The sequence below is a fragment of the Notolabrus celidotus genome, chromosome 14, assembly GCF_009762535.1.
Source record: "Notolabrus celidotus isolate fNotCel1 chromosome 14, fNotCel1.pri, whole genome shotgun sequence".
Taxonomy (NCBI): domain Eukaryota; kingdom Metazoa; phylum Chordata; class Actinopteri; order Labriformes; family Labridae; genus Notolabrus; species Notolabrus celidotus.
The window spans coordinates 21789908-21816509 of NC_048285.1; the positions used below are offsets into that span (position 1 = coordinate 21789908).

A 26602-nucleotide genomic window follows, 5' to 3' on the forward strand; every position below is an offset into this window, starting at 1 on the left:
GAAAATATGACAATTCCTCACAATAGGCATAAGACGAGCATCTCACGGAGCTGGAAAGAAATTCCAGAAAGGAATTATGAATGTTTATTTATTAATTCAGACAATTTTAGTTATCTTATTGCAGTTATAACAAAACAAAAGAAAAGCGGAATAGAAAACACATTTTATTTCAGGCCCATTAAGGGACCCCCTCCCCACTTGGGCCCTTGGTAGTCAGTCCCACTTTTCTCCCCACGACGACGCCCTGAGTGAGGTAAATTCATTTCGAGGCTGTGTTAAGCCAGGAAGTGTTTAATATTGAATAATTATAGATATGCAATATATATGAATAAATTGTGTGTTAAAAAATAACATATAAAAACGTATTTTACCCATTACTATTTAGCTATATTATGTCATTATCCCACATCATGAAGGCTTTATTTGGGGTAGCACTTGAAGGCATCACTTTGGAATCCTCTCACATGCTGTCAGTCAGATGAGAGTCAGCCTTTGTTGGTTGGGATTTAACATTTTGCAAAGAAACAACTTTCTCTGAAACTTCCTCAGTATTTAGGGTTATATGCATTAAACCAATCACAATGAGTGGGTTTGGCTGTTCGAGCTAAAAAAACAACAACAACTAGAGGCTTTCTAGCTGTAATCACTTGACAGCAGTTGGAGCGTTAGTTGAGTCCTGCCCCTGTGTGACAAGCGCTTCCTCTTTCCTTTTAACCACATGCTGACAGCACACGACACAGCAGCACTGAACACAGCTGCTAAACGGATACATCGTAGGCACATCCCCTTTACACCCTGCTGAGTTTTAAACCTCCACACTTTTTCAACTTTTTCTCACCAGACTTTTAAAACAGAGAGACTCGAGAGGAGAAACTTCGGATCCCTCCGGTAGGTTCTTGCTTTAAGGTTTTGAATGTTTATAATTCAAACTGTCGATAGATCACATCATGTGTTGCTACTTTTTGACACCGACCAGCAATGATATTCTCTCTTTGTTTCTTTCCAGTGTTGTGCATTATTTTGTCTCATACAAATGATTTTAAAGTCACTAAATTCTCCTGTTGTAGTTAAATTCAGCCTGAACTAACACTGCATTTAAGGTGCATTTAAGGTAGTCAGTGTAAATAATAAGGTGATCATTTGATCCTACTTCAATGTGGCTGTCTGTTACTTTCTTTAAATAGACTTTTTTTAATTATTATTTTGAGTCTTTTTCACTGTGACCTTGTATTGTGTCCCTATGATTGAACAGATGCCAGTTTAATACAGGATATTATAATCTACACTGTGTCTGAGTCACCTGTTGTTAAGCCATAAATCATTTTTTAGTGTTTTATTTGTTTGACCATCTTCCTATAAAGTGTACTGTTTGACCGTGTGCACACACTTGTGTTAAAAAGACGTTAAACTCTCAGTCAGTTATCCCACTATGAGTCATATTTTGTCATTATTTATGATTTCGATTACACAAGAATGTACTGGAGGTTGAATGTGTGTGTGTGGACGAGTATGAGCTGTTCTTTCCATTGGTATCCTTCCTGTCTCATTTCCTTTCTGTGAGCATTCCTCTCTGACAGCACTCTCTCTGTAGAGCTATCACACTTAATGATGGTGAGTAACACTCAGCTGCTCACTCTGTCTCATTTTAAGGATTGGGAAATTTTCCAGGTTTTTTTAGTGTATTTCCTGACTGATGAAATATCTGAAAAGAAGGGAAGGGAAGGGATCATTTCACAGCTCAGAGTTTCTGTACTGTTTTATGTGCATGTTAAATCATGATGTGCAAACAGAATTTGAGTACTGCAAAGGGGGAATTAATAAGTCACACATTTATAGTTTTTTATTGTCCTTGCTTTACAGTGCTATCAGTGCAGACTGGACACTGACTTTAACTAGTACAAGATAACGCTTATTTTTCTGAAAAAAAAACAAACAAGTTCCAGCTTCTTCGCTGTGAGGAAATTTGCTTTGCTTCTGTTTTTACTCGTTTTGTGGTTTCATAAAGTGGGTCAGATGAAGAAAATCAACTTTTCATCACCTCTGGCTCTTTGCAGCATTGTCTCTGTCTATGATCTTCTTGAACGAACAGTAATGCAATCAGAAAACTGTGTTACAGAGAGGGGTGACAATATAGTGTGTATTCTTATGTTCCATGTATTTTTCTCATGATTCCCTTCTATTATTTGTGAAATGGTTGTATAGTTCTGCTGGCTGCTAAACTAAGTGACCTTCAGGGATAATAGAGATATCCTTAATCCCTGATCCTTGATCCTGAATTTCTAATGACGCTGTTCTTAAATCCATTTTCATCAATATATGTGAAGTGAATAATGAACTAAAAGAGTGTACATTTGCATAAAATGTCTTCTGTATTTTTTCTTAAACACATTAAGTCCCTCGCACATCAAGGTAAATGTTTTTTATGGCATTATGCTCACTGTACTCTAAATATTTATTTAAGATAGAAAATATAGAAAGTAGCCCAAGTATAGTGTCCGGACACTAGAGGGCAGTGTAGCAGTGATTACTCGGGAGAAACTGAGTATGGAACTCAACATTTCTTTGCACTCAACTTTTTTCCTCTGATGTTACATTTCTCCATTTGACATATTTTCCTTAATCATGTGAACATTTGTGTCAGTTTCAGGGCAATTTATTCCCATGTCCCGTGTTCTTTGGTGTCCTGTAGACTGCTCCAGGATTCTGAATTTAAGCATTGATTGATCACACTAGACCATGGTATTCATGTTTTCCATAACATTTTATATGCTTGTTAAAATAACAATGCATCTACAGTGATTCCGTTAAACAGAGGGGATTTTTGTGGTATTGTGTGGGTCTTGTTGCTGTAGGCTGTTTGTTCATGCACTCAATTATTCATTCTTTGTTTCCACAGATGAATAATGTCAACGTGGGAAAAAGGGTGGATCAATTTCAGATTTCCCAGGCTTAATGAATAGATGGTGTGACTAAGTACTTACTGTACACTGAAGTGATTTCAACTATTTTCAAAATCAACCACTGAGGGTGTGTCTGCTTCAACATTACTACTACGGCATGCGGGATGGGCCAAACTCGCTCAGATCTCTCGCATACCACCGCCACCCCAGTCAGAGCGAAATGGAAAGCAGGCGAAACAGCCAAGCGACTCCGTATCCGCACATTTAGGAGCGGAGAGAAGCGACGCGGAGAACAGATAAACAGGAATCCGATGAAAAATAAAGTGCTGTCGTGTTTGGGAAGGAGAAAGCGAGACTCCAGTCAGACAGAAGCGGATTTTGGTTGCGGAAACGGAGCTGGAGATCCAGCAACGCGCCGCGATCACAGAGTAGGAAAGTTGCCGAGGGACGAGGTTACCTCGGTGGTCGGGGAACAACGAGCATCCCCCAGTTGCTTTGAGACACAGTTCGGCCTAGATGAAAGCATCCAACACGCCGTGAACCGAGAGGCACCGTCTGGCTCATCTGATGCGTCCGGTTTGGAAACACGCAGCGGTGAAGCCAGCGGTGCGGGCTGTGAGGAGCCGAAATCCGGACGAGAGGACAATGCCTCGAACCCCCCAGCTAGGGCCATGGAAGACCAGCCACCGGGGGGGACCAAGCAGGACCGTGTTGTGTGTGAAGTTAGGGAATTAACAGGGACAAGTGTGAGTGCTGCACCGCTGCTCACCTCTGACCCGGTCACTCGGATTAGCCCCGATCAACCTCTGGATAGTGGACCGTTGTTAAAAGCCGAGCACGCGGAGGATAAAATGACCAAAACTGAGAGTTTTACAGTTTCATGCTCCCCGAAAGAGGCCGGGGACCACACTAACTATGGACCGGTTGAAACTGAGAGTCGAAATGACTCTGAACACCCCCATCAAGCCCCCCCAGGGATAGGCCAAAGTTTTTCCGGAACCATTCCGAAGCTGATCATAACAAGAGACCCCAGTCCGACCCGGTCTCTGGAGACACCGGCCCCGCTGAGCGTCCGGACCGAGCTTAGCACCGGCTCGTGCCTGGAGCTTCACCCGGAGGACGAGTCCCCCTGCTCGGACAGCGGCTGTGGAGGATCCCCCGCGCTGATGCGATCCCCGAGGAAGCTGTCCAATTCCTCTTCCATCGGCCTGTCTTCAGCCTCGTCCTTCGAGGAATCCGAGGACGACTACACTGGGAGCGACATTGAGTCCAGTCTGTCACCGGCCCGGTCTCTGTGTAGTCCGGATGACGGGACAGTGGTGAGTGTCCTTTTTTTTTTTAAAGGTTGAGATGAACTGTGCAGTTGAATAACTATGAGGAGCCACTGTCAGTGTCTCACTCTTAGGCTGTAAGAGTGAATGTAGGCTGCAGAAAGATTATCAACAGGCCTCATTGCTTTGGCTTCCAAAAATATTGCAAATGTTTCTGATGTGAATTTCCATCAGCTAAACGAACCATGCTGCTACTGCAAAGTACAGAAGAAGAGAAAAATACTGATGTGGAGTAGATGTTAACATTTAAAACACATTCACATTAGACACATGGCACTATAACCTGCTGCAACTTGTGCCTATAGGTGCTATTTTTCAGTGCATGGCTCAGAGGAACATGACAACATGCATGTATTTCTATATTTCCTGTTGTTCAGTTGATGTACTGAAATACAACCCATGCAATAACAGCCACTGTGAGATGTTGCAGTCTCTGTAGACTTGTTTGTACTGGTTATTGCATTTCTAGCATTTGATGCTCTTTGCTTAAAATTAAGAAAACAAAGCCCTTGTCAGTCAGGGGGTGTCCTGCACTGCATGTGTCTGGACAGGTTTGGCGGATGTTTCTCTATTTTTTCACAACAGTAAGTGAGGGATTTAACCTAACTTTGTTCATACACCCCTGCGCCCTGGCCTTTAAATTGCCCCCGGGCATAAATAAAGTACTTTGAATTTGATTGAATTAATTCAATAGCTTTTTATTTGAAATAATTTGTCTAATGTGTATTTGAAAGCCTGGACTCATACTGACCTGATACTGAAACACCACTGTACCAAATTTAGGTCAATGAAGAGGAAACTGACTTTTTCTCCAAACCCCACCTATGTGTCCCTCTCCTCACATAGCTCATGATCACATGCCTATGATGAACTCAGCTGTAAGACCATTTAAATACTGTCTGAATGCATTTTTGAATTATTAGTCATCCTATCACAGCTCCCCCTCTACACTGCTAACATAGCAGACTTCACAGATATCAGAACAATCTAGAAGTTAGTTATCTTTCCCAGAGGCTGAAGGTTTTCCTGTCCTCCAGACATGACATGCAGTCTGAAGTATCCAAGTAGGAAGTTGTGATGCTTCACCCCCCTTTGAGTCAGGAGGCTTTAAAGAGCTGTTGACTAGAAATTCTTGGAATGAGTCTTGAAAACAGGATGCCTCCACTAGAGGTAATCTTCAAGTATTCCTACGTGTCGATCCAGTACGCCCGGGTTGTCTGTTCAGGCCACGTTATCGAAGATGTATATTGCGAGAAATTCAACAGACAGCATTCATTCATCTTCCCCTGTCCAAAACACAAACTGGCTGAAGTTGCACTCAGCAGATTTCTTTTATTTAAATCTCACCACAGAGATTTTCCACAGACAACTGTCCACTCCTGTTGCCATTTAATTTCCTTTTTCCAGAGAGAGATGTGACACAGCGGAAAATATGACAAATTTAAGCTGTAATCTGATTTGATGGTAGCAGTTTTAGCCCTCATTTGATCTCACTCACACTGTTATCGCCACGTAGCCCACACTCTTTATCTGACCACCACAACAAACACATTTTCCTTTGAGTTTAATGTGAGGTGGAAAAGACAGAAGATCAATAGATTGCTTTCTCTTCCATTTAAAAAAAATTGTTCCCAAAATGTTTTTCATTAAAACAGAGACATTTCACTCAGATACACAAAAGGCATCATTTCTGTTCAGTTTTTTTGCTGGATGTCAATTAGCTGTTAAACCATAAAAATCAAAACACACACACAAACACACACACACACACGAACACACACACACACACACACACACACACACACACACACACACACACACACACACACACACACACACACACACACAAACAAACATTACTGTACATCATGTCTGCTTGACGGAACACACATTTAAAGACGGACACAGTCAAGCTACCCACCACAGCCAGTGGAAACTTTGCTTATGATAAACAAATATTCTGACCTAATTATCATCCTGTCATACAGTATATTGTAAATGTTCACATGACCAATTTGAAGTCTATAATTCATTCTCATTATAAGGGGTGTGACAAGTAATTCAAATCATTATAAATTAATCTCCCCATTATGTTTGCAACACAATAAAACAGTAAACAAACCTGCACTGGCATTTAGCAGAGCTCAAGATGACATCTGCTGATGTCTTGTTGTGTCTGTTATCAGTTCAAAACACATTTCATCGCCGTCAAACAGAAACCTCTCATCGCCAAAACCAGGAGTTTTCATGAAATTAAAAAAATCTGTTTTTTTAAATAATGACGCCCTACATGGGATTAGGTTGAGAGTCGTTTTTATACTTTTGAAAAAAAGAAAATAAATAAATCCAAACCATTTGACAGACATAAAGGGTGACCAATAGCACAGATTTGTGAAATTAATAAAAATGATGAACCATGGGGATATGAGGTTTCTGCCTGATGGAGGTGATTTGTGAGTTTACAGTGTTATGAAGAGAAAAAAAACCTGCACATATTCCATTATTTTCTACTTTGACGTTTTAGAGGGTCGTTTATGTGCATATATATTTTTGTGTCTTGAACACAGCTGATGAGAAGAATACGTTGACTCCCATTGCAGAATTCACAACACCTCTAGTCTGTCCTCATGTTGAGTGAAAACATGAGAGTGCGTTCCATCACATTTCTCCACAGGACTAATGTACTGATTGGCTACCAGTTACAGTAATGATCATCAGCAGGTCAGTGGACGGAGTCATTTCCAGGCTATTACACTGAGCCAGGAAATGAGCAACCTGAGGAGTTGCACTTGAGCTGTTGTAACAAACAGGATGACGGCGTCCTGTGGTTTCTGATAAGAGCTGGCTTTTAATGGGCATGTTTAGTTCTCCTTGCCCATCGGTTGAGTTAAAGGTCCGTTGTTCATTAACTCATAAAAGAAGGGTGTGCGTTTGTTGTTACTGTCCTGAAAAAAGCTGTAGCCACGATGACTGCTAGCAGCCAAACCTGTTAAGTTTTGTATGCTCAATGACGTGAGTAGATACTTGCTCAAACATGCATACTCAGAGAGAGAGAGACACATGCAGCGATGCCGTCTTGCATTCAGAGTTCAGAGTGTGTCATGGAAAATTGGGCTGAAGGCAGAGCTGGTTGCTAGGCGACGTCTTTGCCATATATGGTACTATTTTTTATGCTCCTCGTCTTGTTCTCTCTTTCTGACACAGACAGTATCTACTCTGTCCCTGACGTTTGAATGTTACATTTGAATTCCTTCACATCAAACCTTCTCAGATAACAGAGAACATATTATTCTACATCTTGTTGTCAGAAGATTCTTCCATTATGAGACACTGTTTCCCCCACACTCAGTCTTTGGGCAGAAGCTTAATATTTTGTCCCTGAAACCTGATGAGACACTCGGTGGAACAGAGATACAAAAGGAAAATAAGAGTAAAGACAGACAAAAACATTTACTGAAACTTTGAACACAAAGCCTACATGTGATTATTTTTTTCTTATTTTGCTTATTCACATTATCCACAATGGCAGTCCTGTTTTTCTGTGGCAACCATTATTCAAAGTCCCACACTACACTCCCACACCACTTATACACAAAACCCATGCTGCAAAGCGAAACAGAAAGGGTAGAAGACACACAGTCAATAATGTTTGGTTGTCTGGATCCACATTTATAACATATTTAAACTCTACAGAATTTTTACAATTCTTATCATCACCCAAAGTGAAAAGTAGCATTACTCATGTAAACAACACTCCATTAAAAGCAATCCTGCACTCAAAGTATAATCCACATAAAGCTGTGCCAAGCTAAAATGTTAATTTAACATTTGAAAATAGTATTTAAAGCTCTGGTAAGGAGGTTTTTTTTAACAGAATGAAACTAACAGTGATGCCTCTTTATGAGTCAAAACCCTCAGAAAAAATACTGACAATTTTTATATCAAAGTTTTCAATGCCTGTCACCGCTTTGAGGGGGTAGGTGTCAGATGAGGGGATTTAATGTGTGGGAAAGAAAACCTCCTTATTTCCCTCTCTCCACAGCAAATATTCACAGTGAATGAATTTCTGAATGTGTAAAAAAATAACATGGTGAGCTTTATTGTTGTGCAAAGGATATGATCAGCAATGAAATAAGAGGTCTGCTTTTGTCCACAAGGGGGGAGGGGGGGATCCTCACTGGAGCTTTAAAGCAGAAAATAGACCATGCATTTTCTTATCCATCACATTTTTCAGCTTATCATTTCGTCATTGTTACTGATGCACAAATGTGTGAGTTGCAATTGAGCTCTAAAGTTAAGTTGAGATTAAACTCTGCACTGAAGACAAGAGGGGAGGACAATAATTCTAATGTTTGAACTTGTGCAAATGGACTAACAAACTGTGCATTGCACATTCCAGTGGCCTCATGACTACAAATGACGACATTATCCGAACGACAAAAATACAAAGATAAGTTAAAACTTTGGTCTAATTATTGTTTTATGGATACAAGATGCTATTTTCTTTTCCCTCAAGTAAAACAGAGCATAAAATGGAACCTTTTAAGATAAGAGTGCATTGTCACAAAATTGGAAACAGGGCTGTTATAATAAGCCCGGGAAAAGATAAGCTTTTTAAAGAAATACACTGATACAATTTTCACAAAAGATATTATGATACATGGTACAGTTGCAGATTCAAAATATTTTAAGTTACATTTTTTATTGTCTTATTTTTGTTTTTTTACTGTATTATCATTAATCTAGTAGTACCTAAACACTCAACAAATTAACATCATACTGTGTTTTGTATTGGACCAAGACCTAAAATATTCAAGTGACAGAAAATGATTGGAAAAAAGCGAATCCATAGACTGGAGATTTTACCATTAGATTTATTTTCCTAGTTTTTCTTGAAAAACGACCCAAAAAGATAACTTACTTGTGATAGTATCTTGTTAGTTCTAATCAACTACCAGCACTGATTGTGACAAATCAGGAAAATCTATCATTAAAAGACAGAAAAGCTACTGTAATAAAAACTATACTTGACAGTTTTTGCAAGACACTTTAGTGTCGGGAGGTTTCAGTGATATTTTAAAGCTACAAGCTATCTGCTTCACGTTCAGCGCCCCACCACAGCTGAGCTGCTTGAACTCTGAAGACTTGCGTTAGGGGAAAGGGATGTGGTTTTATATAAACTAGTTTTGAGAGAAGAGCTCTGACAGTACCTGAAAACACCCCGTAGTGTGTGCAGATTAAGTCACTCCTGTAGATAATGATAGTTGTCTGACAGGTTCTGCTTTGTCTCCACACACACACACACACACACACACGCACGCACACACACACACACACACCTATGTAGGTGACAGAGTACTGAGGAATTTCATCGTAAGGACAATAGGAGAGTATTGGAAACTCTGCCTCCCCCCAATGCTACTTGGTCATGAATCCGGCAGGAGATTGGCTCAGCGTGGGGCTCAGGATAGGCCCTGCAGGGATTAGGGGATGAAAAGGAGAGGAGAGGAGAAGAGGTTAGACTAAAGAGAGAGAAGACAGATCATTGTTTGGAGGTTTGTACCTTCAGGGAGAGGCTAGGAATGATTTAGGGGAGGAATTCAACGTAAAGGGGGCTAGTTTGAGCAGGCAGATGATACAATGAAAAAGGAGAAAAGTGACAGCTTTATGTTAGCTCCATGACTGAAAAGAAGGTATTTAGTATTGAGAAAGTCTCAAGAGGGGAAGGGAGGAATGACAGGATGTTGAAACAGGCGAAATTTTGAATTAGGTTGTCGAGAAGGAGAAGGGGTCATTGTGAAAAATAAGTAGAGGAGGATTATTCACCAGGCAACACAAGCCTCAGTTTACAGACGGATTGGAGCTGGAAAAAGGCAGAACATTAGCCAGGAGCTAACAGGAGACTCAGAGAGAGACGGTCATAGATGATTGTGAAGGATCTCAGGACAGCAGGGAGGCACAAATCCCTGGTGACGCTCGCCCGTGGAGACCCTGTGCTGATGGTGCGGAGTATTTTGTGCTGGCTGCGTTCCCGCTTCGTCTCCGGAGCCGTGTGTGCCTGTGTCAGCGCCTGCCTCCTCCTCCACTACTGCTCTGTTTGCCAGGTAGGAGAAGGAAAGCAGCAAATGTATCCTTTCGCAGATTTAGATTCAGTCTACCATGGCCTCGGATGTTATTTCACGACGTCACGCTTTATTCGGGCAGATTGTATCAAACGCTGGTGGCAGGTTTAAGTATTCAAATGTCATGTGATTGATATGGCAGTGTGGTGAGGTTGTTTCAGTATGTGGTGGTTGGTCAGGCACACAGTATGCAGTAAGTCCTGTGTGATGATCTCTCTATCTGGGTTAAGTAGTGAGTAAGCCAACCAGCAGGATCATCATGCTTCAGGCTGGTCTCACACTTGAATTGTTTGCTTTCATGACACAATAATTCTTTGTTTATTAGGAACACCTCACTTCATGTTTATATATTTTATAATCTCTGTGTTAACCAGACGAGACAGCAGATCAAATAAGTGAATACTGAATGAATTGTAGAACGCTTTGTCAATGAAATATGCCCCAAAATCCAACATAAGAAATGCCCTTGTATTGAAGGCTTGGATGTACATGTAACTTAAAGTACCTGGGAGGAGTTTTTAGCTGGTTTGGTAACAAACTGAAATGAATACTGTTGACCCCCGGCATGAAGACGAACTATTTAATTTTAAATGTCTGAGACTGCTGCCTGGAGGCATGTGTTGGACAAAGTGGCTAACTGTTAGATCCTGAAACAGCCTTTATTTCTACAATTCTTAACATTCTTAATGAGCGCTACGTTTGACTTTTTCAAATAAAAAAACTGCTTCAAATGTATAAGACATAATGATTAATAATAAAGAGATCAGAGGTACTGCTTCACCACAGGGGGCGCCAAAATTGATACATCTTGGAAGTTCCTAACGGATACAATTTCCAAACATACAAAGCTTCTGGCAGATTTTGTGCTAGCCTCACATTTCAATATTGTTTGGCTAATTAGCATGATACAGTAACTAAAATAATGGAAATTGTTGCAACTATTTACGTTAAACTGATAAGAGGGGATATGCTCATTTAGACAACTAAACTATTAAACGTCATCACCCTCGCTATTCAGCACTAAGATCATAGACTGTATAAAATATGGACGTAGGATCCGTGACGTCACGCATCTGTTTCTGAAGCGCTGTTTTGAGGCCAATCGTCGGCAGGAGCAATAGTGCCGCTGTCGAGCGATTGTGAGGCAAAGAGGCGGAGTTTGAGCCTCCTAGCCAACAGCTGCAGTGTTCCCACCTGTCAATCAAGTCAGCTGTGCGTCTCATTGGAAGACTCGTAATCTCAATATCTTTGACATTGCCACATTAGAGCAAAAATCACCCCCTCACAGTGTGTGCCGATCAAGAAATGAGCTATCCAGACTACACTCGTCTTTTGTACCAGGCTGTAAACATGTTTATTTCTGCTGTAAAGATCGTCTTTTCTGAATTGGTGTGTATGTGGTTTCTGGTACTTCTGGAGCCAGCCTCAAGCAGATCCTCGATGAACTGCAGTTTTTAACACTTCTGCATTGGACTCAAATTTTTTGACCGGAGGTTGCTGCTTGGTTAAAATATTATAGATATTTGTATCATTGTAGGTTTGAAATGCTGGTCATATGTTGTGTCTAAGAAGTAATGCAGCGACCCCCCTCTAGCTGAGGCTGTAGCCCCAGTTAATGGCTAAGTTGCTATAATGCTTAAATGCTACCTGTATGTAAACAAGATAACAGACGACATCTCGTAGCATGGAGCAGTTTGGCAGTATCTTGATCCAGAATGCAGAGATGAAGTTGTATGTAGGCAGTGTCTGTGTGAGCAATACATAACCAGCACAGGCAACTGGACATAAACCTGCAATTAGGACCAGAGGTTGATGGTGCTAGCTCAGCTAATGGTAGCCACACACTGTTAACCAATTTAACATTGTTGGAGCCACATTTAGCCCTGGTAAACAAATACCACAAACACAAACTTTTAACTGCGTCAGTTATTCAGAATTTAAATTTGCGTTCAAATGACTAGGAAATTGGTTGCTACTGACAAGTTTCCCTGATAGTGGTTCAAAAAGGTATCCTTCAAGTAATGACTTTTGTTGACCAGTGGCATAAGACAGTAGTTCTAACTATTTTTAGGGTGAACAACTGAATAGATGGTGTCAAAAGCAATTTCACATTCATGCTTCATTACAAGAATCAAAAGCTCAAGTGACATTCCTAGCATTCTTCAAATTCAAAGAGAGATGACATACATCCAAAGGCATGTACGCAAGACAAGAGTTAAAAAAACAAAAAGGTACTACAGAATGCCAATGAGAGCATGAAACACTGTTGACTGAGATACAGTGAGACAAGCCATAGTAGGACTTCCTACAGATTTAAAATGAGAGGAAATAAAAATAACTTGAACAAAAGAAGGATGACAGCATATTTATGATGGAGGGCGCTTATAAAACATAGAAGGATGAAGTATTCAGTGTGTGATGCATATGTGAGTTATATAAAAGAGAAAGCGGAGTTGGTGGAGGTTCGGCTGTGAGAGGTTTTGTGTGACCTAAGTGTTTAAAAAAGCTCCGATGTGTGGGATGAAGACAGCAGGGACTGCGCAGTTTGCCCAGTTTGAAATGAAAAACAACAGCCCAGTCTTTCTCAAATATAGAGATTTTTTTTTAGCATTTGTCATGTCTAAAATAAAAAAATCCTCTATGTTCATAAAGCATCAGCTGGTAATTTTAGCCAGGTACACTTGACCCCACGGAGGAAACACATGAAGCTGTCAGCTGGAGGCAATTAGAGAGAGAGCCTGAAAAGTGAAAGAAGAGAGGCTGGAGATCTGGGTGTCTGCTTCCCCTGTCAGCCCCCCTAGTCTTTCATACCTCACTGATGGGGACAAATGAAGGAGGCTCATAAAAGCAGTATTAAAAGAACCCAAGGTTATTGTGGTGTACTTTTTATCGCTGTTTCAGGAGATTTTTTTTTGGAGTGCATGGTGTTGAAGATTTCTCAAAATGCATGTCTGTTCATTAGGAAACATCTACTGTATATTTGGCAGTGTCACCTATGAACAACACTTTTTAGTACATATTATGCACTAAAAATACAGTTCATGTCAGTTCATAATATTTGCATATGATCATACAACCATGCAATGATAATAATTCAAACACACAGATCAAAGCTAACAAATGTTTGTGTACATAAGAAAAAAAAAATTCTGACATGTCAAGTTTGATGATGTGACTCTTCAGAAATAGAAAATACAACTCATGGTTAACCTTCCTATAATGTGTGTTTTGTAGAGCGGACACCTTAAACTGTCTTTTCCCCTCTTGAGTTTTGAACGTCACATAACAGGTCCACTATTACAGCTTACAGCAGCACAGTGTCTGAGGAGGTTGTCTTTTATGTGGTGTAGTTTGTTTGAGAGGGGTCTGTGTTTTTCTCTCTGTTTGAATACTACCATTATGTTGTGAATACAGCAAGGAGCATACACCCTAAAAAGGCTAAGAACTTTTTTTTGTTGTTGTTTTTGTTTTTTTGCCTTTTTTATTAGAACTTTCTCATAGACAGATACAAAACAAACAGATACATGCATACACAAAGTAGACATTTTGGTGGTTGAAATCAATCATCAACAATGTAAAATATGCAATTTACATTAAGATAGACTACACTTGTAAAAGAAAAAATATTGGACACAGAAGAAAAAAACAAACAAACAAAATCCCAACATGTAGGCAATGTCATTTTAGGTGCCTGGAGTCCTGTGAGGACTGAGTAATTTTACAGTATTTCTGAATTAAGAGGGCAGAAGCTAATCACTTGGATCTGTGATTTTTTTCTTAAATGTAATTCAGAAAGGGATAACATATTTTATAAAAAGTCTTTGTCAAGCCTCTCATGGAATACTTCATTTTCTCTAATTTAAAAAAATAGAGAACGTCCCGTAAACAGTGTGCAAAGGTAGGCGGGTGTACATCCTTTAAGAAATGTTTTTGTGAAGATATTTTCATGATTAGGAGTTTTAACCAAGGGTCACATTTGAAGCACTCTCTGTCTAAATAACCAAAGAAACCTAAACCAAACATAGATTTTAACCATCTTAGGCATAGTACATTCTTAAGGCCTTGGGACCTCTTATTTTGGATACACGTGTACGTCGGCGCACTATTGTCCTTGATTAATGGGTGAAAAGCGGTGAAAAGTGCTGTGCTTGTATCTGACAAAGTGTACTTTGCCAGTTCATTGAGTTCATTAAAGAATGGTCCCTAAGCCGTTACAGTACAAAGCGCCCCCCTTGCGCCCTGCCTCTGCCAGTTGATCATTATTCTCAGTATGCTCTCACTTTGCAGAGTCATAAAGAACTGCTTGATAATCTGTCAGTTGTCTACACTTGGAGGATACATGAGGATCCCCATAAAGTGTGGGATCAAAGAGTTACCCCTCAGTCTCTAAAAGCAACACCTAATGTGTTGTTTGTTAGAGGAGGACAAATGGAACAGTCCAACGCTAATTCCTTTTGTTTGTCTGGACCAAATGTACCTAACATCCGCACCCTAAGAACAGGCACATGGTAGTCCTCACTCTGATCAGGCCAATTTGGGTATTGACGTCGGAGGAAGATGTGTCCTCACAGGCTCTGGCATTCTCATGCAAGACTCTAGAGTAGCCACTGCTACCTGGTTTGATTGGTGATTAATGAAACGTGTCATAGCAATGGAGAGGAAATGATCTCAGTTTGGAAACTGTAGCTCCCATGTTGCAAATTTTTGCTGCAACACAGTCAGCGTTCACGTTTCATCACCGTTCTTTGTCCTGAGTCGGCAGCAGTGACCTCGGGGTTAATCTGTTGATGCGATTGAAAGCTCAGCTGGCAGGTGTCTACTCGTACTCACTCTCATTACTCTCTGCCTCTTGTGTCTCTGAAATCCTGAAGTTCACCAGCTGTCTGACGAAGCAGAAACCTGTTGCACAAAGTTTCATCATGAGGAACCGGCATAGGAGTGACAGCTGTTGAGAGCAGTTGGAAAATCTTATCGTTCCCTCGCCTCTTTTCTTTTCAAATCCAGAAAATTAAGACCGTGATAACATTTGAAAGAGGGGATACTTAATGTAGAAGATTAATAATCCAGATGAAGCTGAGTAACCTGCATTATGTGGACTTAATGTTGAGGAGTTTTGTAGTTGTGGTGTTTGAATTTGAAGTACAAAAAGCCTTAATTGATATCTGTATTAAGAAAAACTATTCGGTAAAAGAGGAAGCTTCACCAAAAATGGAACATCTATTTTGTGTGTCATTAATCCAATAAAGTGGTCAATTGATAGTATTTACTCAAGGCAAGCTCTTTCCTGTCTTCAATCTGCACTTTTAAACAGTCACAGTTACAAAACACCTCCTTTTAAACTCACTAACAACTGTGTTTAGCTTACAAGTTCAACACAGTTTCCGCTGTGTGTGTATTTCTACATTAAGACTGTTTTATTGTGACAGAGTTTCAACAGAGCAGCTGTGGAAAGAATGTATGTGATGATAGGCAGACATGTAAACAGGGCAGAGATAGGCCGGCCTCCGAGCAGCACACCATTCACAGACGTTATATAGTTATAAAAAGATTACTTTTATTATTCTAACAGCCTCATGCTCTGTGTTTTATTACTCACATTTGTGTCCGTCACTTGCCCGCTATGTTGCTCTGTTAAAGTGTTTCAGAGAAACAGTTATTTGCATATTAAAACAGAGCAGGAATGATTGGAAGGACTTCAAACTGTATAGGAGCCAAAATAAATAATCATCAATGTTCTCCTTTGTACACTTTAATCCACTGTACTGACACACATACACACAGACACAGACACAGACTGCCTCACACACACACATTCCCACCCAACACTGGCCGTTTGTTGTGATTTCCCACACACAGGTTCTAATCAATCGATGTCATGTTCCGCTCAGATTGCTTACGTCAAAGAGCCCCTTTTGCAAACTGTCCTTGCACTGGTGTTTCCCAATGCAGATAACCATTCTGCACACACACACACACACACACACACACACACACACACACACACACACACACACACACACACACACACACACACACACACACACACACACACACACACACACACACACACACTTAGGGACAGTCAGGTTCTGTTTTACGACACCACAGTGGTGGCTCTGGTAAATGTTTTATGAATGGGTTTTAAGTCACGTAGTCTGTGCACCTGGTCTTGGCTAAAGGGGTGGATCTGTCCAATGTCTACCGAGGTGTGTGTGTCGCTTTGTTGCACAGTACCGGGTGTGTTCTCCTCTAATGAGTAATCATCCTATCGCCTTGTGTTTGACAGTAGAGAAACCACAGGGTTGATTTATTACAGCTTGAGACACCTGTGATGCCTGAGAGTTTATTTTTTTGAAACAAGAGGATGACAGTGTTTGTTCTTTTTTTATTTTCCAGAATAAGTCCTGGCAGAAATTGAAGACCATGGTTCACTGGTCCCCCTTCGTTGTGTCCTTCAAGAAGCGCTACCCATGGGTGCAGCTAGCCGGTCATGCAGGTAAGCATGAATATTCAGCTCCCGACACATGCATTGTTTGGTCTGCAGTCTGTAATCTTCATTCCGTGTCTCCTTTCTTCAAGGTAACTTCCAGGCTGGAGAGTACGGCCGCTTGTTAAAGAAATACTGTGAGTGTGAGCAGCAGTGCCTGCAGAAGCTGATGAAGGACACCCTGCGTCCTTACGTGCCTGGTTATTATGGTGTAGTACAGAGAGACGAGCAGGACTACAATCTGATGGATGACCTGCTGGCTGACTTTGACTCACCCTCCATCATGGACTGTAAGATGGGCAGCAGGTAAGACCGAGCACATGAGAAGAAAGCATGAGTGGCAAACATTTTTCAGATCATGTTTACAGCAGTAGCTATTTTTTCAGAGATTTTTCAGATAAATTGAAGGATAGAAATATGAAATTGAATGAAGAAAATTACTGATTGGTAAGATGTTTTAACTTAGAACCTTTTTTCTTCCAGGACGTACTTGGAGGAGGAGCTGATAAAAGCCAGAGAGCGACCACGTCTGCGGAAGGACATGTACGAGAAGATGGTGGCAGTGGACCCCGGGGCCCCCACCGAACAGGAGAAGGCCCAGCAGGGAGTCCTTAAACCCAGATACATGCAGTGGCGGGAGACACTCAGCTCCACAGCCACCATGGGCTTCCGCATTGAAGGCATTAAGGTCAGAGTTCATCCTGCAGATCCAGATAGCTAAACCAAACAGAGGGAGTGAATATTTACCAGCATGCTCACTGGATAGTCCTCACGTGCTCAAGATGGAAAACATGATCTGTCAGAGTTTGTGGTTGCATGTGCAGCTGTGTTAGGGGAGTGTTTGTACTGTCGAAAATAAATCCAGAGCTTGTTATCAGGGCAGACCAATAACTGTAAATTTGCATGCTACACAGACATGAATGGAAACATCTGATGACAAACAGCATTTAAAGCAGTCTACTGTGACGCAATCTATTTGGGGAACAAGCAACCATCTGTAGCGGACAGAATACATAAAGAATAACAATAATCATGGATGAGAAAAACACATTTTAATATGGTTAATTTTCCCTCACAGAAATCTGATGGGACTTGTAACACCAACTTTAAGAAGACAAAGCACAGGGAGCAGGTGATGCAGGCCTTGGAGGACTTTGTTGGCGGCAACACTCAGATTCTGGTACGTTCACTCCTCCTTTTTTTTTTATTCTTAAAGGTATTATTTTTGTGTTTTCTTTGTGTGAGCAGGAGGACTGCTCACATGTCTACAGCCAGGACAACATACTGATTAGCTTAGCATCTACAAGCAACAAAGATCCACTTAGTGGCACCTAAAAAGGTCAACAACTAACACTTTGATCTTGTTTGTGTGACCTGGGACCAATGATTCCCTAGAAACCGGTGCTGACCAAGAATTAGTTTGACGAAAGATCCCATTGTAATAGTGAATTATTCTATTTTCTTCTATCATATTTTATTTTAATTTATTCTATTCTATTTTATTCTGTTTTATACTATTATTTAATTTGATTCTATTATTTTGTCTTGTATTCTATTTTATACTTTTGTATTTTATCCTATTCTGTTTTATTTGATATACTATATTTCAATTCCATTCTATTTAATTTGATCCTACTTTATTCCATTTTATTTTATTATATTACATTTTAAACTATTTCACTTTATTCTGTGTTATTATATTCTTTAATTTCACTCTAGTATTATTCTATTAATTATATTCTATTTTATTCTATTATTTTACTTATTTAGTCCTGTTTTGTTTTATTGTATTGTATTCAGTTCTACATGCAATATTTTGATTTGTTAAACAAGTAAGGGATAATGTACTTTGAATGCCTGGTTATGCAAATTAGAATCAGCGTGAGTAAGACCCCTCCTCAGTACCTAGATTACAACTAAAAACATAAACAAGGGAACAAAAAAGTATTGATTCAAAGATGATGATTGATTTAAAAAATATTTGTTTAAACAGATATAAAATAGTCCCAACAAGTCCACAGTTTGTAACGCCTTCATGGCAATAGACTGTTATCTGCCTCCTTGATGTACAAATTAACATTAAACTGAACATTTTATTCACAACACTGAAACCTTCAGGTGCTCATTTAATAAATTAGGCCTACATCAAACTGAGTATTACCATAGAAGGTAATGTTACACAATGTGAACATTCTGCTGACATTTCTGTATTTGCAGTTGACACCTTTAAAAATAAATTACACAGATGTCACAACTTTTGACACCATCGCCTGCGGTTTAAGTTACTTTGTAGCAATCAGCAACTTAGAGATGCACTCACCAGCTCTACTGCTTTTACCTAGATTTCAGGACAGGTTCTTGCTCCTTTTTCCCCTGTCAGAGATGGTTGGTGCTGAGTAGCTCCTTTAGGCTACTCTCACATCTGCGTCAATATTTCCTGATTCTCAAGATCAGTCTGAGATGGAAACCAATTATTTTGAAACACTATTAATGAAGTTAGAATGCTGTCAAATGCAGATTGATTTGATGTGTGTGAGCAGGTTGACCCTGGCATTGCTTTTGCCATAGAGAATGAAATACTGTTGTTTTGTGGTTTGACCAACCAGAATCAAGTATTATATGTTGTACACACAGGTAATTAGTCAGGAAGCAGGGTAATAAAACAAGATAAAGTATCGTGTGTGGAATTGTGAGCTCTAGAGTAGAGGTGTTGGTATCAGATTGATTTTTGAACAGAGTCAATCTAGTAATATCTGCCTTTTTTCAAAGTTATTCAAAGGCAGAAGCTACATATTTACTTCACAGACGGACGTTTTAATAATGAGTTTATCAGTACCTGAATCAAGACAGGATATAAGGTGTAGTTTGCAATTGCACAGTCTGATGTCCTTTTTTTTCCATTTCCTCAGAAACTGTACCTGCAGCGTCTGGAGGAGCTCCGATCTGTTCTGGAGCAGTCACACTTCTTCAGGTCACACGAGGTGAGACACACTGACACACACAATTTTCCTTCCTCCTTACACAAACCTGTTTTAGATATCATTCCATTATTAGCTCCCGTGGTGAATCGCTCCCACACCTGAACTCACCTGTCTCACTGGTTTTTGCGTTCGCAGGTTGTGGGTAGCTCTCTGCTATTCGTGCACGACGCCTCCGGGAAGGCCAGAGTGTGGATGATCGACTTCGGGAAGACGGTTCCCCTGCCGGCACCTCGGACCCTGGACCACAGGACGCCCTGGGTAGAAGGGAACAGGGAGGATGGCTACCTATGGGGACTGGACAACCTCATAGACATCCTCAGCAGTATGCTCCCACAGACACCTTGAGTAGAGGGGAGACTGCAGTGAAGCTTTTATCTAACTCTACATGGTAAAGGGTTTGAAGGAGAAAAGGATAGAAAACTGAGTTACCAGTATGATGACTTTTCTTATGACCTAAGCCAAGATCCAAGTGTCTTTATCAAGCTAAACTTTTTCAAGAAGTTGATGAACTCAGGCGGGCGCAGGACTTCTGATGCAAAGTGGAATATGCCAAAGGCCAGCATACTCTCTTTAGGGGACTTTGTTGGACGGAAAAGTAAAGAGGAAGAATTTATAGCCTGGAAGTAATCTTTGTCATGGACTGGGAGAGAGAATACAGTCCTTTGAACATTTTCCTGAGCAGAAATTTAAATCTGCTCTTCTTCCTTCAGCACCCCCTCTGCTGGTGAAAGTTGGACATAGCACTCTGAACTTGATCAAGTGGTGTGAAGCATTTTCTCATACCTCTCGAGGAGCATTCAGGAATGGGAGTCTTCTTTTTCTCATGGACCAATTTTGATGTTTAACTATTGATTAACACTAAAACACGGGTCAGACCACGTGTTAACTAACTTGGTGTGTACATACATTTTAATTTAATTTTTTTGCCTTGGTTTAACCTCCTTACCTTGTTTGTACTATTTTCTGTGCCTACAGCTGTTTGATCATTCCAGTGCAGTGGACTCCTGCTATTTTTCTCCCAAAGAGTTCGCCCAAGTGTAAACTGATTTAATCCCAAAGTTTAACTTTGTGCAGGTTTTCTGGATTTGGATTTTTGTATGATGACAATGCAGTGAAATTTCCCCCCTGTCCCTTAACTGTAAAGCATGCAGCTTGGCAGCCATGTTTGTCTGGAACATTTGTTGCACTATGGAGCCTCACAAAGCCATTGAACAAATCAAGCAGTGCCTCTGTGATTGTTTGGATGGGAAGCAGCAGTGGAACGCTGGGTTTACAGATGCTGAAATTCACAAGTTTGACCTGAACTTAATTTTGGTGTTATCACTTTACCCTCTCTAATCAGTGTTGCTTTTGATTTTCAAGGTTTTGCAGTGACGTAGTGATGTAAAGGGGGACATTGACTGGATTTACATGATTAAACTGATCAGTCTGTAAAGGCTGTCGTGAGGTTTGAATCATGTAAAAACGTGAAACTGGAATTTTTTTGTTATGATTGAATGGATGAGAAAATCAAACACAAGAAAAACACAACTTAGTTCCACTAAAATGCAGATTTGTGGGATGAAATGTTTGTGTGCAAGTTGGAGTTTACAATAACTATGATCGCTTTATTTAGATATTAAGTCAGAGCTTCATATCTGTCGTTCTTTGGCTGGTATGCGTCAGACCAGTGAGAACATCAGTCTCTAGTCTTCCAGATAACCTCTGTCAGTGTCAGGCAGCGCTGTGTGGGAGTTGAGGTGTTCAATCAGTCAGAAGATGTTCATTTTCTACATGATTCAAATATCTGACTACATAAAATTGGAATTCTAATTCTGGCATTTTTTTTCATTCCTGAAAGAAAAAGGAAACCACAAAGAGAGGGGTAATAAAGTGTTTACAAAGTATAATTATTTGCCCACAAATCTTCTTTATTTGTAAAACTGTCAGGTTTCAAGTTGGGTGCTGCTTCGTGAGTAGAAGAAGAAAAAACTGGACTTAAACCCACGTTTTGTGTTTTTAAAAGGCAGTGTATTTAAAGTCACAAAACGTGCTGAAAGCTGATTCATTCCTAGGTCATGGATTGCAATAAACTGGAAATAAGAATATATTTTCAGACTCTGTTTTTTGTTCCTAAAGTCTGTCATGTTGCTTTTGTGTTCAAATATTTATTTTCTTTAATATCATTCTAAAACATTCACAGGCCAGCAGTGAACCAAGATGACCCAATACTAAAAGATAATTTGTATATTAAGTATATGAAAAGTAGTTGGAAATGTTTCTGGTCTGAGAAATGTATCACATTGTTGAAAATATAACTCTGATGATTGCATCATATTTGACAGTATAAATCACACTCAGTTGTTTTTATCCTGTAAATGAATTAGAAATCATTCAAATTGATCATCGTTTAATCAGGCCTTTTTCTTGTCATTATATTTATGCAAACAATATAGTTGATTTTGAAATCTTAAGGCAATTTTGTGTATATAGCACCTTCAATAAAGGCCTGGTACAGCTCAAGATATTAAAAGAACAGCTTATATAATGTATTTCAGCTGATAGTCATATGAGTGAGCCTGAAAAGGATCCACAGTGACACAACATGAGAACTGTAGCATTTGTGGTATAGCTAGGACGAAAATTCACACTTTGAAGCTCCTGGCTGATGCAGACTTCAGATTATTCAGCTGTAAACAACCTGTTATTAAAATGTGTTTAACTGTTGAATCAGTCAAATTTCCTGATGTGAGGTCTCTGTGTAGCCTCTCAACATGTCACAGTTTTACTGAGTCTCAGAAGCTGAATGTTGTATCCCTGAGTCACACTTATTTCTGCTCCTGTGTCCTCGTGTGGAGTAACACCACCTTTCCAGCCAGCCCTGCTTCCACTCCTCCTGGAGGAACAACATACTGGGTCCCGTCGTTCGACCTCTGAGGGTCCATCATCCTCAGCTGCTCATTGCTCTGAGCGACACTGTCCAAACTCCACAGCTGGTAGCGCAGGCTTTTACCCTGCTTAGCCAGGATGTGAACGTGTTTGACTGTTGCTCCAACGGGACGAGGGGAACTGCTGTCAGTGACGAGGCGGAGCCAGGACAGAGTGGGATCGGGCTCAGTGTGTTCTGTGCTCACACTCTGCTGGTCCAAACCGAGGAGCAAACCTGGAACAAAAAAAGATGGGTAAAGTGTGGCACAGCAAAAATTAATTTAATAAAGTAATTTTCTGTAAAGTAGGAATTTTTCCCCACTTAAAAAACTGATAAGCTGGTTTCATATGTGTGACCTCCATTCCCATAGAAACATCCCTTCAGAGTAGCTTGGCTCTGGTCTAGATGAGTGATGCAAACATTCTGCTACACTGCCAAAACTGTGTTTTTCCTAATCTCTCTTTGAGGCTAAAACACAAGTCTTTCTACTTAACTTTATCTAAAGTTATAGACCTTATACTAGACAAATAAAACATCTGCAGAACTCAAGTTCACTTTGTTGTTTTAATATATAATGGAGCTAGAATTAACTTAACAAGTGGGTGTAGCCTCATACACTTTTCACCATTTTCCTTCTCAAATATATATATATAAATTTTTAATATTCACATTTTCCAAAAAATATGAACCATCTTACCACTTTGGATGCTTCTTGATGTGTGAAAATTATTTAAAAGTAAGTTTACATCTAATGTATCTACAGCTTTCAGATGTTCATTTTCAGCACTGTTGAGAGTCTACAGTACTCAAAACTGGGCTTTCACCCACAATGTGACAACTACTGGTATTAGCAAAACGTTAAACTGAGTTTACAGCTGTTTTCAGAGCATCTCCTCTTGTGATAGATTGAACTCACTTCTGCACAGTAATGCTGCAAAGTGTATTTTTGATCAGTGTTTTGTTAGATGATGTTGGGTTTTGCTCTAATATTGTATTCCCCACTCTAAATGTGTTGCTTTGAAGCCAAAAGCAATGAAATTTTGACTATTTTCAATTCAATTCAGTTTTGCTTTATTGGCATGAACAAAGACATGTTATTGCCAAAGCAATAATAAGCAAAGTTTTCTTGCTCTGGATTGATGTTATTAGTAATTAAATGATCTCTTATTAATGCTATATCACCTTTATTACGATATGATAAGGTAGGATGCAATGGGATATGATCTGATAAATGATACGATACACGTAATTGTCCATTTTGGGAAATTTGTTCTATATGTTCAACTGTCTCTACAATAGTACTGATGAATCAAAACATGTGAGAAAGCTGATCCAGCCATTTTTAGGTTTCAAAAATGCTTAGTAGGGGCACCAGTTTGGTCTACAGGTTAAATCTTGCGCCCTACGTACAGATGCTATAGTCCTTGAAGCGGCCCTTTATTGAATGTCATCACTATTACCCTCCCTCTCTCTACAAGTTTCCTGCTCGATCCACAGTTCTGTTCTCTGAAGAAAGCTGTAAAAGTCCTGAAATTAACTTTAAAAAAGCAATGCTTAATAACACATTAATCCAGTCTTACCTGAAGCGACTGCCCAGTGCGCCCTGTGGCCGCTGCGCTGGCATGGCTCGTGATTAAAGTCTTCATCATATCTGCACATAACTGTGAAGGAAGTTGAATCATTCCTTTCCTGGAAAAACTTACAATCATAAAAGAACCATAAAATGTGTTTTTCCCTTCAGATTCCCCCCCTTTCATGGCTGTTGTGTTTGTGTAGGATACGGTATGAGAACAGGTTGTCTCCCCCACAGGTGTGTAATGATGGTCTCCATGTTGTTACCACTTAATCCTCCTGATAGCAGGTCCGCCTTACAGCCACACACCTCCTCTGCCAGCAGGGCCATGTTGTCAGCTAACAGAATAAAAGCCTTAATGAGCTCGTAAAGAAACCAACATAAACTCAACCAAGTGTGAAACTTTATTTTGTATTCTACATCTGTTAAAAGCAGTTCACTTCAGGCAACACACTGTAGTGCAGATAAAGAGAAGCACTGGTAGTTGATCCAAAGACAGAAACACACCCTCTGTGCTTTGTTACCCACCATGTTGTTTTCTACATTCCAAATAGACATGCTCATATCAGTTGAAACATTTATTTTGTACCTGAAAACATTTCCCCCTGAGCGGTGTATCCCCTTCTCATGGCTGTCTGAACAACTGTCTCCATGTCAACACTCAGCTGTGGCTGTTGAAGCTGAGCAGCCATCCACAAAGCCACCAGACCACACCTAAGGAGTAATTGAATAACGCACTCACAGTCACACCCTGGAAAGTATGTCATGTTTAATTACTTAAACACAACTTCATTCAGATCGAACTCATGACACAATCACCCCATTGTCCTTGTAACAGATGTGGTAACATTTGTTTTTGTTTTATCAGTGTTTTTGTAAATCAGGCGGTTGGGAAGTGTGAGAGTGACTGAGTTTATGGACTTACTGTGGGCCATCTTGGATGAGGGAGGGCACATATGTGTTCACAAGTATCCACTGCAGGTCCTTCCTAAAGCTGAAGTACGGTAAACACACAGCATGTAAACATTATAAAACAATACTGTGCAGCAGCTCTTCCAGAAGAACTTCTACGTTGAGAAACTATCACATGTCAAAGAGGTAAAAACACAGCTGTAAATGAGATAAGAATGAGTGCTGAAACTATATTGGCAGAAGGTCAAGAAGAAGTCATTTTATCAGCAACAATGACTTTGTTTTAGAAATGTTATCAGTGTATTATATTCACTTTTTTAACTTTGGGTCAGAGAAATGTTGATTCAGCACTATGCTACTTTTGAGGTTGTAGTTATTGTGGTGCAAGGACATTTCTATGTTTTATTCAAAGGTGTTTCTGATGTGTTCATGTAAATAGAGTGGGCAAAACATGAGGACACTAGGGATGCACCGATCCTACTTTTTAGGTCCCGATACCGATATCGATATCTTGGCTTTGGTATCTGCCGATACTGATACTAGCCGATCCGATCCCTGCATTGATTTAACAATCTCTATTCCTTAATGTGAGGATAGAGTCATGTTTTGGCAACTTCAGGCTTTTCTGACTTGATGGTGAACTGTACCTGGGTTCCAAGTACTAAACCAGAGGCTGGAATCTCTTTATTTCAAGGATCCGAAACATTACTGCTGCACATGTTGCAAGTTTCTGGCGGAGTTGTTAAAAGAAGCCTGACATGCACCTAAACTGCACAGCCTCTGTAGTTATCCTCCATCATGCACCACCGGGCAAAAATGCACAGACCGGCTGGTGATGTAGGAGACGCACATGGCTGTTGTAAACACAGAAAAGCATAGAACTGAGATGAATAGATCTGCCATATGGATCGGCACTATATATCGGCCCCTTGTCACTGATATCCGATCCATCTTTTTGAGTCCGATCTAGCCGATATATCCGATACCAGGATCGGATTGGTGCATCCCTAAAGGGCACCCTTCAGCATAAAGCTTAAAATTAAAATTCTCTGAGCCTTAGGTGAGTTCTCCAAATTCTGTTTCTGATCAACCAACAGTCAAACCTTTCATGGGAGCATGAGATCAAAAAAACTGAGAAGTTATAAAGAGAAAAATTATCATGTTGCAAAATGTTTTGGATTTGTCTTTGGAAAGGTAAACTAATTAGTTGCCAACTAATTCTCAAGGACATTTTCACCAATACACCTCATAACTTGTGGTCTGAATAAAGCTCACTACACCTTTGACACACTGTGGTAAAGAAGAAATTCTTATAAGATCAACAAAAGTAGGGGTTAGTGCAGGACATTTGGAGTGGAATGGGTAGGTGTGTCTGATAATAGGTGTTT

At 40.1% G+C, this 26602-nt stretch overlaps 2 protein-coding genes across 4 annotated transcripts in view; one reads left to right on the forward strand and one right to left on the reverse strand.

Moving 5' to 3' along the window:
- Nucleotides 1–644: 644 nt before the first annotated feature.
- On the forward strand, nucleotides 645–21910 carry LOC117825229 (inositol-trisphosphate 3-kinase A-like). 2 transcript variants are annotated; one of them, XM_034700941.1, is made up of 8 exons: nucleotides 645–888; nucleotides 2897–4219; nucleotides 16750–16849; nucleotides 16933–17146; nucleotides 17324–17528; nucleotides 17919–18020; nucleotides 19750–19821; nucleotides 19957–21910. In XM_034700941.1, the coding sequence occupies exons 2-8, from the start codon at nucleotides 3065–3067 to the stop codon at nucleotides 20164–20166; spliced, it is 2058 nt and encodes a 685-aa protein (XP_034556832.1). In that variant the 5' UTR covers nucleotides 645–888; nucleotides 2897–3064; the 3' UTR covers nucleotides 20167–21910. The 2 variants fall into 2 exon arrangements, with proteins under 2 accessions (XP_034556832.1, XP_034556833.1); XM_034700942.1 differs by lacking the exon at nucleotides 645–888 and adding an exon at nucleotides 2647–2739.
- c14h19orf54 (chromosome 14 C19orf54 homolog) overlaps nucleotides 21711–26602 on the reverse strand; it is a 5686-nt gene continuing 794 nt past the window's right edge. For both annotated transcript variants that reach the window (XM_034700945.1, XM_034700944.1), the window contains exons 3-7: nucleotides 25228–25296; nucleotides 24892–25016; nucleotides 24511–24640; nucleotides 24310–24380; nucleotides 21711–22963 (exon numbers count right to left, since the gene is read on the reverse strand). In XM_034700945.1, the coding sequence (XP_034556836.1) occupies nucleotides 22629–22963; nucleotides 24310–24380; nucleotides 24511–24640; nucleotides 24892–25016; nucleotides 25228–25296 (730 nt within the window). In that variant the 3' untranslated portion in view covers nucleotides 21711–22628. The remainder of the gene's footprint in view (nucleotides 22964–24309; nucleotides 24381–24510; nucleotides 24641–24891; nucleotides 25017–25227; nucleotides 25297–26602) is intronic.